The sequence below is a fragment of the Zootoca vivipara genome, chromosome 9 (assembly GCF_965207765.1).
Source record: "Zootoca vivipara chromosome 9, rZooViv2.hap1.1, whole genome shotgun sequence".
Lineage (NCBI taxonomy): Eukaryota > Metazoa > Chordata > Lepidosauria > Squamata > Lacertidae > Zootoca > Zootoca vivipara.
The window spans coordinates 25,046,973-25,065,673 of record NC_142592.1 but is presented as its reverse complement, the minus strand read 5'-3'; the positions used below and the strand labels follow the sequence as shown (position 1 = coordinate 25,065,673).

General features: G+C 42.4%; 1 protein-coding gene across 6 annotated transcripts in view; it reads right to left on the bottom strand.

Moving 5' to 3' along the window:
- SLC16A7 (solute carrier family 16 member 7) overlaps positions 1-18,701 on the bottom strand; it is a 107,248-nt gene that overhangs the window by 30,109 nt on the left and 58,438 nt on the right. For all 6 annotated transcript variants that reach the window (XM_088652249.1, XM_035126571.3, XM_035126573.3 and 3 more), the window contains exon 2: positions 11,070-11,301. In XM_088652249.1, the coding sequence (XP_088508375.1) occupies positions 11,070-11,280 (211 nt within the window). In that variant the 5' untranslated portion in view covers positions 11,281-11,301. The remainder of the gene's footprint in view (positions 1-11,069; positions 11,302-18,701) is intronic.

The window sequence follows — 18,701 nt, the reverse complement described above, 5'->3', positions numbered from 1 at the left end:
TTCTGTATGAAGAGAGGTGAAGAGCGAGGCTATTGCCTGCTGAGTATGCATGTGAGGTGTTATGCATATGAGTGTGTGGTCTCTATCTGCCTTGCGGCTTCAGTTGTATGCACTGTCTGCCAGTGATTTATATTTGTAGGGAAAGTCAAAGTCAAAATATCTTTATTGCGCTAGCGATTAGCCATAGCAAAAACCCGACCGACATCAACAAGTAATGCCGAATACAAACAATAAAATGACAAATTACATAAATAGCGCTGAGCCGCAAGCATAACATAACAAACTAAAACATGAATTACAATGACACAGATAGGGCTAGTGTTTAAAACTCCTAAGGCCGATTATAGAATTACGGGTAGATGCCAAGCAGCTAAGAACAGAGATGGACTTTTATTAATACATTCTGGAAATGAGTAAGTGTGTTAATTGTCCTGTTCTAGATCGCAGTCATGGTGCTCATGATTGCTGGCACTCCTATTGCATCCAGCGCGTCTTCATTGCAATCACTCCATTGCATTAGAAATGTAAATTCCCACCTGCTTTTAATCAGTGGGCCCCTATAAATGGGCTCTTGTTTATGGCTTGCCTACAAAAATAGCACAATCTGCACACATATATTTGTGGAGGACGATTCCCCCCCCCCCCCAAACAATAAATGTCACTTAGCCGACAGATGAAATGTCCTCAACAACAACAACCAAAGAAGCCCACTCTTATTATGGTACTGTAGTTTTCATTTAATTTACAATTTAATTAATCAATGCGCTGCTTGGAAAACAAGGCAATTAGTTAACCTACAAACAAACCTTTAATTAACTGACAGCTTTAGAAGCGGCAGTATATATGGCAGTGCAAATACCTTTAACTGCAATTCTGTGCAACCGAAGCAAATGCAAGTCGTTGCTCTTTTCCGTGCCTGGTTCCAGTGATTATTGGCGCAAGTACTGAACACATGCATCTGGAATTGGCCCTATCACAACCACCTCCCTCTCCCAAGGCCATGCCTCTTACTAGTCATAATTCAGACTCTCCCGGAGTCTTTATACCTTACTGTAATGTGTGTATGGACCTACAATGATGGCTCTTGCTCACCTGGAAGATGGTATGAATGTGTAGAAGCTAACCCAGGGCACAGAAGTAAACTTTACATTTGTCCCACCCGCTTCTGCTTCTGGACCGAACTGGGGCTGCTGGAAAGCTGCCCAGAAGGAAATGTGACCCACCGACACTTTGCCGCCCTTGGCTCCTTTGGGAGGAAAGGCAGGATATGAATCTAATCAAATAAAAAAAGATACATTTTTTTTTAAAAAATGTTCCCAACTGTTGGATTCAATGTCTCTCTGGAACGTACATGGGGTATGATTTGCTTGGCTGTCCCCAAACCATGTAATGTCAGAAGTATGACCTAGAATGAATAATAGCCAGCCTTCAACATCATGTTGCTTTAATTGAGTTATTTTATGAAGTTTGTTTCGGTATAAAGATATCGAAACCACAGACAGAATGTAGCCACATGCTTAGGCCCTTCTTCTTTCGGTGACAGTGGTGGGAGTCCTCCTTTCAGCCCTTTGATGTTTGTCATGATTTCCTGGTAGTTTTAGTTTATTTTTCAACAACTTTTGAAAATTGGTGGTAAAGCACCTTTGAGTCCCAATTAAAAGTCCCAATCGGATTCCTGGGTAAATCTGGGGTGATTTCAAGGCACATAAAAAGCAAAGGTAGCTGTGTTGGTCACAGTGGAGCAATGCCTTTATTAACCTCAAGCAAAATGACACAAAAGCATGGCAGGTTTTTGCGTTTTCCGGAAGTCTTCATTAGGCAAGCTGTTATACACCAGCACAGAGATCACTGTTTTTCATGTGCCTTGATGAATACCAAACCTAGCAGTTCAAGGCACAGTCTAAACCTAGAGGGCAATGATTTCTCATCAGTTGAAGATCGACTTCAGATTTTGTGGGCTACATCCCCTCCAGCCATTAGATAACACTACACAATTTGGTTTCAATCGATTCTTTCTACCTGGTACACTATTCAAAATTAATTCCTGGTTTCACTAAATTAAAGACTGCCATGTTTACTTCTCTTAGCTCTTGTTCTCTGCCTACCATGGGATGAAATGGAGCAGAGGGGAACCATGGACACCACCTTAAGCTCCCTGGAAGATAAAGGTGGTCTATAGATGTGATGATAGATAGATGATAGATACATTCAGACACACACACACACACACACACACACATACATACATACATAAAGGTAAAGGACCCCTGGATGGTTAAGTCCAGTCAAAGGTGACTTTGGGGTTGTGGCGCTCATCTCGCTTTCAGGCCGAAGGAGCCGGCATTTGTCCATAGACAGCTTTCCGGGTCATGTGGCCAGCATGACTAAAACGCTTCTGGCACAACGGAACACCATGACAGAAGCCAGAGTGCACAGAAATGCCGTTTACCTTCCGTCCGCAGTGGTCCCTAGTGTGCTTTTGAACTGCTAGCTTGGCCATAGCTGCCAGGTTTCCCGCTGAAAAATGCAGGATCAGCAGCGGCGCGGCACCGGGAGTCACTTCAAATTCCGGTTCCCCGCGCTGCCCGATTTCCGGTGCCCAGACATGGGCAGAGCGGCACCCAAAATGGAGCCTCCCTGGCAGGTAGGAAATCCAGGGGATTTCCGGGATTTTTTTCTATTCAGGATAACAGTGGGAAACGGATTAAAATCCGGGGGTTTCCCGTGAAAAACGGGAGACTTGGCAGCTATGTAGGTTGGCAGGAGCTGGGACAGAGCAACAGGAGGGATTTGAACTGCCAACCTTCTGATCGGCAAGCCCAAGAGGCTCCGTGGTTTAGACTACAGCGCCACATACATACATACATACATACATACATACATACATACATACATTAATTATAATAATAAATTATAAATAAATAATATTACATGGTGTGGAGAAGGTGAATAGAGATATGCATTTCTCCCCTTTAATAATACGGGAATCTGGGGCCCTCCAATGAAGTTGAATGGTAGGATATTCAGAACAGACAAACGTGCAGCACATAGGAGTATGGAATTAGCTCACACAAAATGTAGTGATGGTCATCAAATTTGATGGCTTTAATAGAATATTAGACAAGTACATGGAAAATGATGCTCTCACTGGCTTCAAGTCATGGTCACTGTGCTATCTTCAAAATTTGAGGCAGCATGCCTTGAAAGGCCAGTTGCTTTGAAACAGCAGGGGGAGAGGAGAGGGCTATTGTGCTTATGTCTTGCTTGTCCCTACTGGAGAGGGATGTGGTAGCTGTGACTCTCCAGATGTTGCTGGACTCCACTCCCATCATCCACAACTACTGGCCATGCTGGATGAGACTGGCGGCAGTTGCAGTCCAACAACATCTGGAGGACGACAGGTTCTTCATACCTGATACAGGCATCTCATTGGCCATTGTGGAAAAACAGGGTGCTGGACTAAATAGTCCGTTGGTTTGATCCAGCAGAAATCCTCTTATGCTCTTTGGCAGCTGTGTGAGTGCCTTGTGCATCCCAAACTACAGAGGAAGTCTGTGAATCAGGGTTTAAATGTTTTATTATATAAGGAAACAGGATCAGAGTTAATAACACTTGCGGTTGTTTTTATACTTGGAAGCTAACAGATGCAAGGACAGCTGAAATTGGATGAATCAAACATGTTTTCTCACCATAAAAATAATTCCAAGCTTATTACATCTTGTGAGTGCAAGATCTGGCTGCCAACGGTAGGCTAGCTTAGAGCACCATTCCCTTATCTAAATTAACAATCCAATCATTTAGAACAAATGCTTTAGTAATTTGGATGCACACACACACAAAAGTCAGAAAAGAAGATATGACAGGGAGCAGGCAGCACAGCTTGCCAAGCTGTGCTAGAGAGAGAGAAACTGAGATGCAGATTTTCTTCTAAAAATATGTGCATGAAAAATGAACATTGGGTCAAAACAAGTTGTGAACTGCTAATGCCTTGCAAATGACAAAGGATTATGCTTTCCTCCATAAATATATTTATTGCACATGTTGATCACCAAAGGGAACTTGGAAAAGATTAAAAGCCTGATTCTAGCTTCTGTTGATCATTAAGAAGATAAGAAGAGCCTGCTGGATCCAGCAATCTACCCCAACATTCTCTCCTCACAGTACCAAACAGATGCCTATCGGAAGATCACAAGGAGGAGCTGAATGCAACAGTACTCTCTCCAGCTGTGGTTCCCAGAAACTGGCATCCAGAGGCATACTGACAGTGGAGGTAAAACACAGCCATCATGACTAGTAGCCATTGATCACCTTATCATCCATTAAGTTGTCTATCCCCCTTTTAAATATTTTCTGCTGAAAACCTAAGGACCAGGGCTTCTGCACAAAGACACCACGAGAAGGCCTTTGTATCAAAATAGGAATCAGTGCCACCAGTGGAAGAACATTTCAAAAAGGGCATATCTGGGGCATGCAGGGTGAAAAGAAGCCAGGGCTAATACGGCAGAGGTATAACAATCTAGAATGACAGCTCCCTGAAGCAAATAGCGCAGCCTTGTAATTGTTGAGGGATATACCAAGGATGTTTTGAAGGGAGAGTGGAAAGAGCTACTTCACTGTTGTACAAAATGCAACACTAGCAGTTGCCAGAAGAACATAAGTAAAGGCCAACCAAAGGCCTATCTAGTCGGGCATCCGCCAGTTTCTCCAAAATGTTCCACCAGATGCCAACCAAGAAGCAGGTGATTAGGGCAATATCTCTTTCCCCCTATGCTCTGGTGTTCAGGAACATGCTGTCTCTGATCCCTGGAGGTAACATGCAGTCGTTCTGGCTAGGAGCCCACTGGCAGTCTTGTCATGGATTTTTCTATAAATGAAGCTTCTGCTTGCATCACAACAGCCACATCCTACCAAAGGATCAGGCTGTTAAGAGAGCAACTTTTCCTTCAGTATTATATCTGAAGGTTCACTGAAGATCTACTGTTTGCTCATAAGACCAGGATTCTAGCTACACTAACAGTTCCACCCTGCTTATCTATGCTCAGTGCTGGCAAAACATTGGTGCAATGGTGATACAGTTTCATTCTCTGTACATCATTTGGTGCAACTGTCAATGAGCTCTGTTCTTATGAGCCAAACAGTAGCTCGTACTGTGACTCAGCAGTATCATGTTTCCCCAATAGAAGCCATTGAACCTTGGCCTGAAAACAGCTAGCCTATGATTGCTTCAATACACTTTTAAAAACAAACAAGTGGATATTTCATAACTGAGAAACAGTGGCAGATTTCAGCTTCCCAGCACAGCATTCTTGGCACATACCACACGGGCTGTTTCAGTTTAAGATATGCACAACACATTTTACAGAGAGTATTGACAATTTGGAGGAGGGCAACCAGAATGGAGTGGGGTTTTGGAAACCACGTCCTAAGAGGAATGGCTGGAAAAGCTGGATCTGGAGAAGAGAGCCTAGAGAGGAGAAATTTAAGGGGAGACATGACAGCTGCCTTCAAGTAGCTGCCACATAGATGATGCTGTACCTAAATTCCTGCACTGAGCAGGGGGGCTGGACTAGATGACATTGAAGATGCCTTAAAAACCCTAAAATGCTATGATTTTATAATGTGTGTCTCTCCCAAGATGGTTGCATATACTATACCTTATGCTGACAATGATGTCTCACAGTCCCTAGCAGTAATTCAACCCTTTCATAAGTACTGTAGTCTCCATTTTTTTGGTGTCACATTTTATGGGAACACATCCCGAGTTAGTTTACACACTTTCAAAACGCCCTTAAAACTAATGCAAATGTCAAAGAACAGAGCTTAAACAAATTAAAGGTATGAATGCTTTATACAGTGTTTTAAAGAAGCTCCTTATTTATTACTGCCTTTCACAACCTTTTGTCATTTATAATAAACTCTCCTTTTCCTGCTTATTATATTTTTTTCTTTGAAAATGATATTTATTTATTGAGAAAGCCTTTGACACAATATTGACAATTGAACTGATCTACATTTGTCCTGCAACTTTAGTATTTTAGATTCTTAAAACTGCAGAAGCATCACTTTAGTAATCTCAGAAGGATGATTTAGCTGTCAGCTTCAATGCTTCCATCCTACTTCTTTTCCCGAACAATTCTGATCACACACACACACTCCATTAAACTAGTTCTGGTGTTTTTGTCTAGGTTTGGCAGCAAAAGTCGCAATTCCTACTTCTTTGTCACCTCTACCAGCAAATATCAAATTAATTCAGCATGATGTAAAAATGTCTGTCTCTCTGTGTGTAAAAAAAAAACCCATCCAAATGTGAAGTATTCCCTCATGCCCAGGAGGCATTTGGAAATTGGGAAGTTGTGTTTTCAAGGGCACACTAAATGAGGTTCTTAAAATTCAAGGCTGTACATATCCTAATAGAGGGTAAAAGTTTGTCCCACACAGCAAAGGACACAAAGGTCACACTGAGCAATTTCCTAGTCATTGCCCGTTTTGTTTTCTCAAAACCAATGTCTTAACTGACAAGATACTATTGATGGTCTAGGGAAATAATTTCTGGAGTCTTAGTTAACCATATGAAAAACTTTTTGTTTTGTTTGTCTTTGCTTTTTCTTTTTTTTAAATGCAGCCATCTGGTGTTTGTGTTACAGTGTACATGAATTTTGCAACTGTCATTTTTGCAGTGCATACCATTTTATCTTCACAGTAATGTTGCTAAAAATGTCTGAATTGCCTTGTTGGATTTGGACCACATAGTTCAGCACTCTGTGTCCAACAATGGCCGCCCCTTGCATCTTACAATAAAGGCAGAACAGAGGATGGAAATAATTCTCTTCTGCTGTTTGTTCCCAGCATATGTTAACAAAACGTGCACTGACCTTGAATATGGAAGTTCTGCCACTTCAGTTTGATAAGCCTAGCCTTCTAGAATTGTCTTAAAACATTTTAAAGAACCACTCATGCGAGTGATATCACAATATCCTTTGACAATATGTTCCATAAACTGATAATGCCTTGCTTGTTCTGAACCTGCTGCCAATCACTAGTCTGAGTGCTCATGTTTGGAAAGGGCAGGCAATTCCCCTTTATTCATTTTCGCTGCATCATTACTTGCTTTATTATATGATATTTCCCCTCTCTCTTCTTTTGCAAACTAAACTTTCAACACAGCCTCCCCGCATTATGTACTGAGAGCCTAATGAGTAACATTAGCAAATATTCTGAACACACCAAATGAAATGTTCTTTTTCCAATTAACCTTCAAAATAAACCGCAAGAGCTTATCATTGAACTATTTTTTAGTTGTCCTGTGAACAAAAACATCAGGAGCTTGCTGCAGCTAGGTAACCTTAAAAGGCAGATATTTTGACAAAGCTGTAACGGTTTCCACTGTAAAATGCAATATGGTATCCAAAGAACATATCAAAGAAGGAAAACTGAATTCTGCAGAAAAGCAGATCATGTAAATCTGCAGATACTTCCTCTTTGTTTGCAATGCATCCTGCTTCGAAAAATCATACCATTTGGAATTTTTGGGTTGTGAGGTAGCTAACAGAATAAGGTTACCAAATCTTTTTCAATGAATCTGGGTTCCTCCTAAATAGATGCATTTTGTCAGGGGACTGACTCGTAAATCCGGGGACTGTCCCTGGGAGAGATGGAAGGGCATGAATTGAAAGGAAGTCCAGAGGTTGGGAGAGAATGAAGATGAAATCTATCTCTGTCTTCCTTTGGTTCTTGAAACTATCACATACAATCCAGGGGTTCTAGTCGTGAGAACTAGAGGCATGTTACTTTATTTTAAAATATAGATAAGCTGCAATTCCACAATGTACCCACGTTACAGATAGTACATCTGTGCAACGAATGTATGAATACTGTATGGGCAAACAGCTGGGGCATTGATTTATTTCCCAGTGCTCATACAAATTGAAAAGCAATTTTATTCTTGTGAAACGATGGGAGATTTAAGTATAAAATTAAAAGCAATATATATATAAGTGTGCTGATTGTCCGGTGCCATCCCACTGTATGTCCAAATCCTGATGATAGTATGCTATTTATTTAATTTTTGCGGGGGAAAGGTACTATTTAGCCCACCATATGAATGAAGGTTTGGAAAGTGTCTGAACTTAATGAGGGGAGAAAATGGCAGCAAAATAGCTTGTACTTCCTAGACTAATGTAGCGGTCAGGCATGCCTGAGATGACCGAGCCGCCATACTATACCTTTAGTTTAGGGCAACACCCAACAGATAGTAATTGAGGATCTTTGTACTGACTTTACTGAGAAAGTCTTGTGGCTGAAAAAGAAAAGAAAAAGCCCTGGAAACACATATAAAAAGAAAGAAGCCTCCTACTGACAAACGTGCTCCACAGAGGAGCAGGTCCACAGTGTAAGCCTAAGGGGCAAAGTGAAATTTTTTATACAAAACTTGATTCATTTAACTTAGCACATCTTTCCTCTGCTTTCTTGAAGGAGGTAGCGGGGGGTAGTTGAACACAGTGCTTGACCTATCTGTTGGAATTAACCACGAATCCAGGAGACCATATGGATTTGCCAGATGGCCTGCTATAATTTCATGACATTTATTCGAAGTATGAAGTTAAGTGATAAACATAATTAACATTCCTTTAGCTCCTTCCTGGATGTCTTTTATTAGTTTCATTTTTCCCCAGATATTGAAAGGTAAGTTAATACCTTGTTACCGAAACACAGATGCCTGCTAATTACCTCAGGAGGCTGAAGGCTCCGAAGCAGAGATCCTTAGTCTTAGACTCTCACTTACCCAACGACCCCGCTGTGAAGATTAATAGGCAGAGCGCTAAATCATAATGAGTGTGTCAGATCTCAAATGTTTTTCAGGTTCTCCCTAATTAGCATTAAGAGATACACAGTGTGCCCACAACATTTTCAAGATATCTGCCAGGCTTTGCCATAAACAAGCTACCTGACACGCTATGCTTTTCCTGCTTTCATTCAAGCAGTAGTACAACAAATGTTAAAAACCAAACTATCGAATTCGATAGGAAAAGCAACAACCCAAAGGAATAACTCCCTTCCAAACATTATTATAGTTGTTTGCCTTTTTTCATCCTCTGCCAGTGATTGTTCGGTGCTTTATTTATTGGGAAGCTATTTTGTGGTGGCTGTGGCTTCAAAGAATGTTTAGCTTTGGCAAGGCTACCTGCTGCTAGCACATTAAAGCCATACAGCAAGATAAGAAAATAACTGCTCCACCGTTTATCTTGTTACTTTTGCTATAGAATGTGGAGCTTGCTCAAAATCCTTTTTCTATGCTTGATATTTATTCTGGACAGGCAGATAACATTTCTGGGTTTCTATGCACTGTATAAGGTGGAACGAAGTGCTACAAAAAAGACGAATTGTTCTGAAGTTCTCAAGATGTTCTCCTATCCTAAGAGACAGTGAAACCAATGGCAAACTGGTTGACGCCAGTGCTAAACCGAGAGGCAGCATGAAATTTATCCATTTGCATCAGGGGTGGCTGCAAGCAAAGTGATCAAGAAGACAGACAGGAAATCAACAGGGTAAAGAGTCATTCTCGGTCAACCAGAAAAGACGGTGCTGATGAAAAATGGAATCAAATTACTTGAGTTGTTTGATAATGCTATATTTTCCAATAAGGAGAAAAGTTAAGGTGCCCCATGAACCTTAGCAAATTGTTAAGTAGCAAATTAATGGGTCATATTTCAAATCAGCCTTCCGCAACCTGGTGCACCTCATAAGTTTTGAACTACAACAACCAGCATGCCAAAACATCTTGAGGACTTCAGGCAGAGTAAGGCTGTTTCAAATCCTAATCATCTTTCATTTTGTTCATTAAAAAAAGAAGCAGTTACAGTACTTCTATTTTTTGCTACTATTTCAACAGCTGAGGGTCAAAGTCAGTTGCCTTCTCTGTTACTTTATGAAATACCTTCTATTATCCATTACTTTCCATTTCAGTGTGACATGTCTATCAGCAGTAAACTTTCTAGGATCACTATTCCTATTGTTTTTTTATCAATCCATAAAACTTGATACCCTGTTCCATCTGTTGGTTCATGATTGTGCTTTGCTTGATTCATTTATCTCAGCATCTGCTTACAGAAAACTTTTTGGTAGTCCACCTAGCTCCCCTTTCTTAACTTCTCCATCTCTTAAATCAGGGATGGGCAGACCTAAGACTTCTGGAATCTATTTTGGGGTTGTTGTTGTTTTCCTAAAACCCTAGGATCTGCCAGGCAAAGTACAAAAGACACTTAGAACACTGGCGGAGGAAGAGGAGTGGGGGGGGGAGCGCACCACCCCTGGCAGCGTGATCCTGGTGGGGTTCCATCGCAGCTGCCCCCTGCCCACGCTGGGCGCCCAGTCCCCAGGATGCGTGCCAGCCCTGCCCCAGCCTGCTCACCGCCCCCTGGTGCCGGAGCATGAACCTCTGCCACTAACTTAGAATTAAAAAAAATCTATGACACCAGAAATTATATTGAAGTACTATAGCTAAACTGAGTTCCACAGCCGCTCCAAACAAAAATCCATACCTTATCCTGGCCATTTCCCCTTATTTCCTTGATGTCATTTTGTTCTTACCTCTGTTACACACTAGGGCAGGCATCCCCAAACTTCGGCCCTCCAGATGTTTTGGACTACAATTCCCATCTTCCCCGACCACTGGTCCTGTTAGCTAGGGATCATGGGAGTTGAAGGCCAAAACATCTGGAGGGCCGCAGTTTGGGGATGCCTGCACTAGGGTATCAGAAATCCTTGCTGATCTACCTTAAATCACCCAGCCAACCACTAGTAGATCCCAGTGGGCCTTCTGCCCTCACTTCTGCACTATACCAAGCAGCAAAACCAATTGCACCATTGTTTGAAATGAACGCTCATGCATTCAGAGAGTGATAGTTATTGGAAGCGTTTAGAAGAGGAAGCAGAAGAAAGCAGTATACGGTTCTTTATGAAAACACATCTTAGAGAAGCCATGAACTGCAAAATCATGGAACAGAACTTTACTTAATATTATAAGACCATCTGACAGGCAAAAAAAGAAGAAAAGTTAGGTTCTCATATACCTCCTGCATACATGACAGCCAACATGATCGATGATATCCAAGCTATCTGGCTATATGATGTGCCGAAGATCTCCTGTATCTCCTTGAAGAAGACTGTGATGGCTTTAGGGAATGCGTAAGAAAATCCAATGGAGATGAAACTGCCAAAGACCACGACCCAACCCCATCCACCGTCCGGGGGAGCGTACTGCGTCGTTGTTGCGGGCGGCATTTTTTAATCTTTACAACTAGGCTGCAGAGGGAGGGGGGGGAAAGAAAGTTGAAAAGGTTATTGAAATAGCTTCCTCTTCCTTCAGCATACTGTCCATATATAGTAGCCAATTCAATACAATAATACAAAACTATTATCCAATGCTTTAGCCAGCAGCAGATTCTCAAGTAAGACTGTCAGTGGATGATGTAGTGCAATTACTCATCTATAAAAGCCAAGGTAGCCTTCAGGGAGGGTGAAAACCTTGGCAAGGGTTACTGGAAGAACCTTATTAGGTATACTGTAGTTTTTCCAGGTCACTGATCCAAGCCACTGCGGTTGTATTTAGCAATTAATCACAGATGGTAAAGTGACATTTTGGGTCTTCTAGTATCAATCCACCCAGCTTCACCATCTCCAGTGAAGTGTGGTTGATTTGCACCATATGTGGGCCTGGCCTATATCTACTACTTCTATTAAAATGCAAAATAGTGCTTGATCTCAGCCTTAAGGGAACATCACATTTTAATAGCGTATCATTTTCATGAAAAATAATACGTAAAGTGACTTGCAAAGCTGGTAAAACCCCAAAATTAAAACCATTTAAAAGACATACTGTATATACATACAAACAGTTTTGCACGCATGCAAAACTGTAAACGCATTTCCAATATAAACCAAAGTCCAAACTTCATTCAGAACATGGCTTGAATTAGACTATATGAAATAACATTTTTGGAAACCCGAAAGGCTTGATGGAAACCTTGTTATTTCATTATGTGAATGTGGAAAGTGACCTTTAGTGCTATTAAATCTGAAAATAAAGATTGGTTATATAATGAGTAGCAAAATTGGGATAAAAAAAAGAACTGAATTACACAGCTCCCATTTCCCCATTTGAGTTGCCCACCTCCCTCCCAGCTGCCCTTCCCACTTCCCTCCCTCCACATTCCAGCTGCAACCTTGATATCTGTCCCCTAAAGAAGCGATAATCCCAGCATGGGAAGAATGGCAAGCCAAGATGTTGGACTACGCTAAAATGGCAAAACTAACGGGAAGACTCAGGAATCAAGAAGACAAGGGGAAATATTTATAACTTACTTAGGAGACCATTGTAAGCAAATTAAAACCCTAGCTGGACTACAAGAAACACTTGTAAAGTAATGAAGATTATAGATAATTTGGAAAAATGAAAATTGTGGAGAATGTACTGATATGTAGCTTTGAATTTGGTTTCAAGGACCCATGTAGGGGAAGGGGGGAAGTCATGAGATTCAGAGAATCTCATAAAATGATTGTACAAATTGTTTGAACATAAACTTGTAATGATAAAAACTAATTTAAAAATATTCAAAAAAGAGATATCTGTCCTCTGTCCTTCCCGCATGCCCATGTCCTTAGGCCTCTTCCTGAGTCTTCCTTAGCGTAGCGGCTCCTCTGCCATCCCTCTCGCAGCTGCTATCACCGTCCAACTAACGTGCATGCCTGTCTATCTGCCACCATCACTGCACACTTGGACTCCCCACCCACAGATCTGCACAGGAACCATAGAGAGGGAAAATGGAAGGTGGAGTGGTGAGCCAGCTTCAGTGTCCGGGCCCTGCCATGTTGACCGGAGGTAAGGAGGGGAAGCCTTTGTTGCTACTGGCAATGTCTGGGGTATTCCGGGAGTGGCTTGTGTAAATCTGGTATGTACCGATCAAAAAGGGGCAGTTGTGGGGTTTGTATTTGCACAGTAAATGCTTCCTGTTTTAGATATAAGAAGCCAAGGAGGTTAGGGCTGGCTCACCCATGAGGCAAGGTGAGGTGAGTGCATTGGTCGGCTGGATCCACAGGGGCAGCAGATCCGGCTTCCAACAACTGTATTTCATGCTGTTGTCCCCACCCCCCACTGGAACCAGTTTTATTTCTTGCTGCGATCTGTTTTGTCATGGGTTTATGGCACTCTGTGTACAATGTTCTGTTTTACAGTTTTAGAATATTTTTTGTTCTTCTACTAAGCCATATTTGTAGGTATTGGAGGCTGAATCTGCCTCCTCCTCGCAGCCCCACCCCCATCATTTCTTGGAGAATAGGGGGCACTGCTGGTCTCCTCCCACCCCTAGGGAGGAATCTTTTTTAAAATATAGCTTTATTAATTTCCAATATATAACCATTACAAAAAAAGAGAGAAAATGATACTAAAACAAAATCCCAACTTGCCCCCTTCCAGGGCGGATCAAAGTTTGCTGAAGTCCAGTCTGTGATTTTGGTAGTTGCCATTCTTCAGATTAGCCAGTAAACTGTTTTAGAAAAGGATGCCATATTTCAACAAAATTGAAATTATCGTGGCTGCCCTCTGGGGCCTGCTCGGTAGTGGCGCCCGCCCTGTGGAACGCCCTCCCATCAGATGTCAAAGAGAAAAACAACTACCAGTCTTTTAGAAGACATCTGAAGGCAGCCCTGTTTAGGGAGGCTTTTAATGTTTAATAGATCACTGTGTTTTATTTTTCTGTTGGAAGCCGCCCAGAGTGGCTGGGGAAACCCAGCCAGATGGGCAGGGTATAAATAAATAAATGAATAAATAATAATAGTAATAATTATTCTAGGGTCTGCATCCACCTGGAGTGATTCAGAGCTGGCCCCTTCCTCCCCACCCCCCAGGATGGCCTTTGATTCCCCCACTTAGGGTGATTTGAGACCCCCCCCCACATTCCCAATGTTGATTTTCACTCCTCACTTGTCGCCCACGGGGTAGGATGGGGACATTATGTGCTTTGCCTCGGGTGTCTAAGTGTCTTGGGCCAGACCTAGAGGAGGTAATGTAAGTGTAAGTTCTTATTGCAGAATGTGCCCTACTTGAATGATCCTGAAAAGGAAAACTAAATGTCAGAAATGGGGGCTCCATCCTAGCCTTCTCCCCACTAAGTTAGTTTTCTATGTTCAGGAGTGGCTCCTCACATGAGCGCCTGTCTGTAGTCTAAAATGGGACCAACTGAGAAAACTAGTCCTTACACACAGGGTAGCTGTGACAGAGATTCTTAAAAGCATCGGGCTATTTCTCTCCCCATTGTTGGTGTCCAAATTACTATTAGTTTAATCTGTGCTGACAGATACTGTCCATACCTGTCCACACACACACACACACACACACACACACACAAGTGTAATGTTGGGTTGAACATGTCCGAAGACCACTGACATGATGATTGCAATTGTTGCGAAAATAACACCATGTAAATCAGTGCACTGGAGCATTCATAGGAACAGAGCCTTCCATCACCAAAGCCTTCTGCAGACTAATGAAGAGATTCTTTTCCCAGTGTATCTACTGGAAAACATGAGTCCTGTTTAATGATAATGCCTAATGAGAAAATCACTACCCCAATAACAAACAACAAATAAAGAAGTATAGCTGCTAAATTTCAATATGTCTCAATTGAATTATTCTACAGTCATACCTCGGTTTAAGTACGCATCAGTTTGAGTACTTTCACTTTAAGTCAGGGGTCCCCAAACTTACCCGGCTTCGGGCCGGATGCCCGCCGTGCCGATTGCGTGGTGGGACGGAGGGTGGGGGAGTGTGCGCAGGAGCGCGTGGCTGTGCGTGCCCATGTGCATGCGCAAACACTATTTCTGGCACACTCCTGACCAGGAAAGCGGCAGAAATAGCTTGTGCGCATATGCAGAAGCCTCCTCCAACCCGGAAGTACACCGGAAATGACGCTTGCGCGTGAGAGCAAGCTATTTACGTCGCTTTTCCGGGTTGGAAGTCGGCAGCCGCACCGCACCGCGCCGGTAAGAGCGGGCAGCGGGTGGCGGGGGTCCCCGGGGGCCGCATAAAAGAGCCTCAAGGGCTGTATGTGGCCCCCGGGCCATAGTCTGGGGGCCCCTGCTTTAAGTACTCCATGGAACCATCTGGAATGGATTAATCCATGTTCCATTACTTTCAATGGGAAAGTTCGCTTCAGGTTAAGTACGCTTCAGGTTAAGTACGGACTTCCAGAACCAATTACACTCATACTTGGGGTTAAGTACGCTTCAGGTTGAGTACTCCGCGGACCCATCTGGAACGGATTAATCCACTTTCCATTAATTTCAATGGGAAAGTTCGCTTCAGGTTAAGTACGCTTCAGATTAAGTACAGACTTCCGGAACCAATTGTGTACTTAAACCGAGGTACCATTGTATTTGCAATGGTACTGGAAAGCTCTGATGCAACAGAACTCATACAGACAAATCAAGGCTGGATGTACAATTCCTAATAATAATAATAATAATAATAATAAATTATTATTATTTTTTAAAAAGTTGAAGTCCCTACAGAACCTGTTTGCTAGAGAAAGGAGAATGGTTGAGACTGATTCTATCTCCTACTTCCTCTCCCAAACAGCCGGGTAGTATCATTTGGCTTTTGGAAAGGCATTGCATGCACAGATCAGGAAGAGGAAGGGTATGTGTTGTACCTGATAGCTGCCAGTGAGGTGGTGCAGTTTGGGCTCTGTTACTTTTCTGGCTTGCCAACACAGCAGGTTGCTGTTTGATGCTCCTGGTGCTTCATCTATGCTGCCCCTGCACCACACCAAGCTCCCACTGACTTGACCCTCTCCCTTGCGCTCTTAGTAAGCACCAATGACCTGCTGTGTTGGCAAGCCAGGGGAGCAACAGAGCCCCTTCCACATTCCACTGGCCACTACAGGTGGTACTCCATCCAGCTGTAAATAGTCATTCTGATTTCTGCACGCATCATATTTTCCCCTAGCTTGGATTGGCATGAATGGATGGGTAGATGCAATGGAGTCCAGCTGGATCGGGGCTGATAGGTATAATTGAGATCCATATTGAAAATGAGCAAATAGGTCTGAACCACAGCAATAGGATTGGTTGACAAAGACGGGCAGCAATGAATACCATACCAAACATTTTAAAAGGATGAAAACTGAAATAACAAGGTCAGAGAAACAGCCATGACAAATAATTCATCTTGATATCATGCACTGTAGATTCTAGTCAATCATGATCAACCTGTTTAGACTGCTTGTCTGCAAATGCTTCATTAATATTCCTCTGCTTGCCGACTGACAAAATCAACTCTCAATACAATAAATAGCTTGTCAGGAGAAAACTCTGAAAATGCTCGACTCTCTCCCATTTTTTATTTTTATTTTTACAAATTCTCGGTATTTATTGTAAGATAGGCTGCAATTCTGATAATACCAAGGGGTGACTTTTTATTCCCCCTTTATGTTTAAGCAGGGTGCAACTTCTGCAGTTCCCCGCTGGCTGATAGAGCTGCAAGGATCACAGTGACTTACGAATCTATTGAATAAACTTGTTTGACGCGTTTCCAAAGACATGGCAACAACGTACAGTGGAGAAAACTGGTCACTGAATTGACTTGAACCCTACTTATCCGAAGTGCAGGCTCTGTCTTGCTTTGTACAGTAGTACCTCTACTTACGAATTTAATGCGATCCGAACACACATTTGTAAGGCGAAAAAATTTGTAAGTCGAATCCCATCGGAATGCATTGGGATAAAAAATTTGTAAGTAGAAGCAACCCTATCTAAACCGCATCCAAGATGGCGGACGGAACTCCATTCGTAAGTAGAAACATTCGTAAGTAGAGTTATTCGTAAGTAGAGGTACCACTGTATTTCCAACTGCACATATCATACAACGAGTCCCAGAACCAGGAACCTTTAGTTTTGCATGCAGCTGTCCTATGTGGTCAGCTAAACAAACTGCATCTAGGAAACATTTTCCTGGCAATGAAGTAATCTCAGGCTCTGAACTGGCTCTGTACTCAGGTGTATTCCTCAGATTCCATTCCCCAACTCTGATCACCTCCAACAGCTGCCCATGGCTCAGCATTGATAACCTCAAGCAAGGGATACAAACACATGAGGGCGCACTGAAATGAATGGGACTTGAAAGAGCACATCTCCCATTCATTTAGCTGCCCGAAGGATCAGTGATTAAGGGAGCTAAAATAAGCTGAGAAGATGATATGGATACCAATAGCACGGGGACTTCTCCTTAAGTTGGCAGAAAGGGTCAATATAAGAATAAAGCTGATCAAATGCCATTTCGCTGTTTGACAACTCCCTGGTCCTGCCTACCTGCAAATAAAATAATATAAACCCAAAACTGTTCAGAGTCTTTCCGCCACACTTGATTTAATAGGGTCAGCTAACCTTTCTCTTTACAGTTCAAACTGTTGGCTTGTCACTACAGTAGAAATCCTGATCCACTTATCAGTCTATTTTAATCATTCTTACTATTCCTTAAATCCCTGTGCCTCGCCAGCATTAAGTACACCAAGTTGTATTACAGCAGCTAAGGGCAGTTTAAAAGGACTGCCGTCAACATTTAAAGAAAGTAGGGTGTTTGACAAATATTAGCTTGGAATCCCCTTGGGATTTAACAACAGTTTTAAGGCACCAGGAAGCCCTCCTTAAGCCCTCCAACAGAACTGAATGGGATTTGTGCGATAGACCAAACCATGTAGCTAGCCTGGAAAGGCACAAGAAATCACTAAGCCATGTATTGAGTGGTGGGATGTTTTACCTCAGCATGGCAAACTATAAACAAAGTGGCATTTACGTAGTCAAAAATGTGTGTTTATCTACCTGAAAGTCGGACAATATAAAGAATTCATTTGAAGTACGCAGGGGGGGGGGAACACCCCTAATATTACTGGGGCAAAGGAAAGTATAAATGCACGGAAGGAAAAACGTCAGTCTGTACTTTATTTCTGGGGAGGGTGGGGGAAAGGATGTTGAATCGCAAACTTACTATGTGTTTGGTCTGAGAACTAAAGAACTACCTACTAATATATACACACAAATTGCTTTCAACTCCCAAGATGCCTTAATCTTTCACTGTAAAGCCATTGTATAAAACTTTTTTTAAAGGCCCCCTTCCTTCTCTTTAACCAAGGAGATTTTTGCTTACGTAGGCCATATGCAGTCAGACTAACCAGAGTGGGAGAAGGCGGGAAATAAACATTAATCTGGTATTGGGGCACATGGGAATGTAAGAAGGGTTATTCTTATGTTCTTATCTAACCCATAGTGTCGCACTTCCGGCCTAGCATCCCTAGAAATTATTAGCATCTCTCTTTGTATGCAGAACATACTTAGCCCATTTTTATTTCAACAAGTATGTCTCCCTTCCTGCTGCCTATGCCTTAATACACACACCAGGCCAACTTCACACAAAGAATGGGAGGTATGGATGATGTTTCATACACGGCCACCTTGTGAATGCCCCCACATGGCCTATCACTGGTCCATCTAGTTCTGTATTCTGTTCTCACAATGGCCAACCAGATACCTGTAGGAAGCAGAACATGAGGGCAATAGTCCTCTCCCTCCAATCACTGAAAATTCGAAAAGCTTTGCCCACAACTCATTGTTTGCATGCTGTAGGGTCACGCACTTCTCAAAGAGCTCTGACA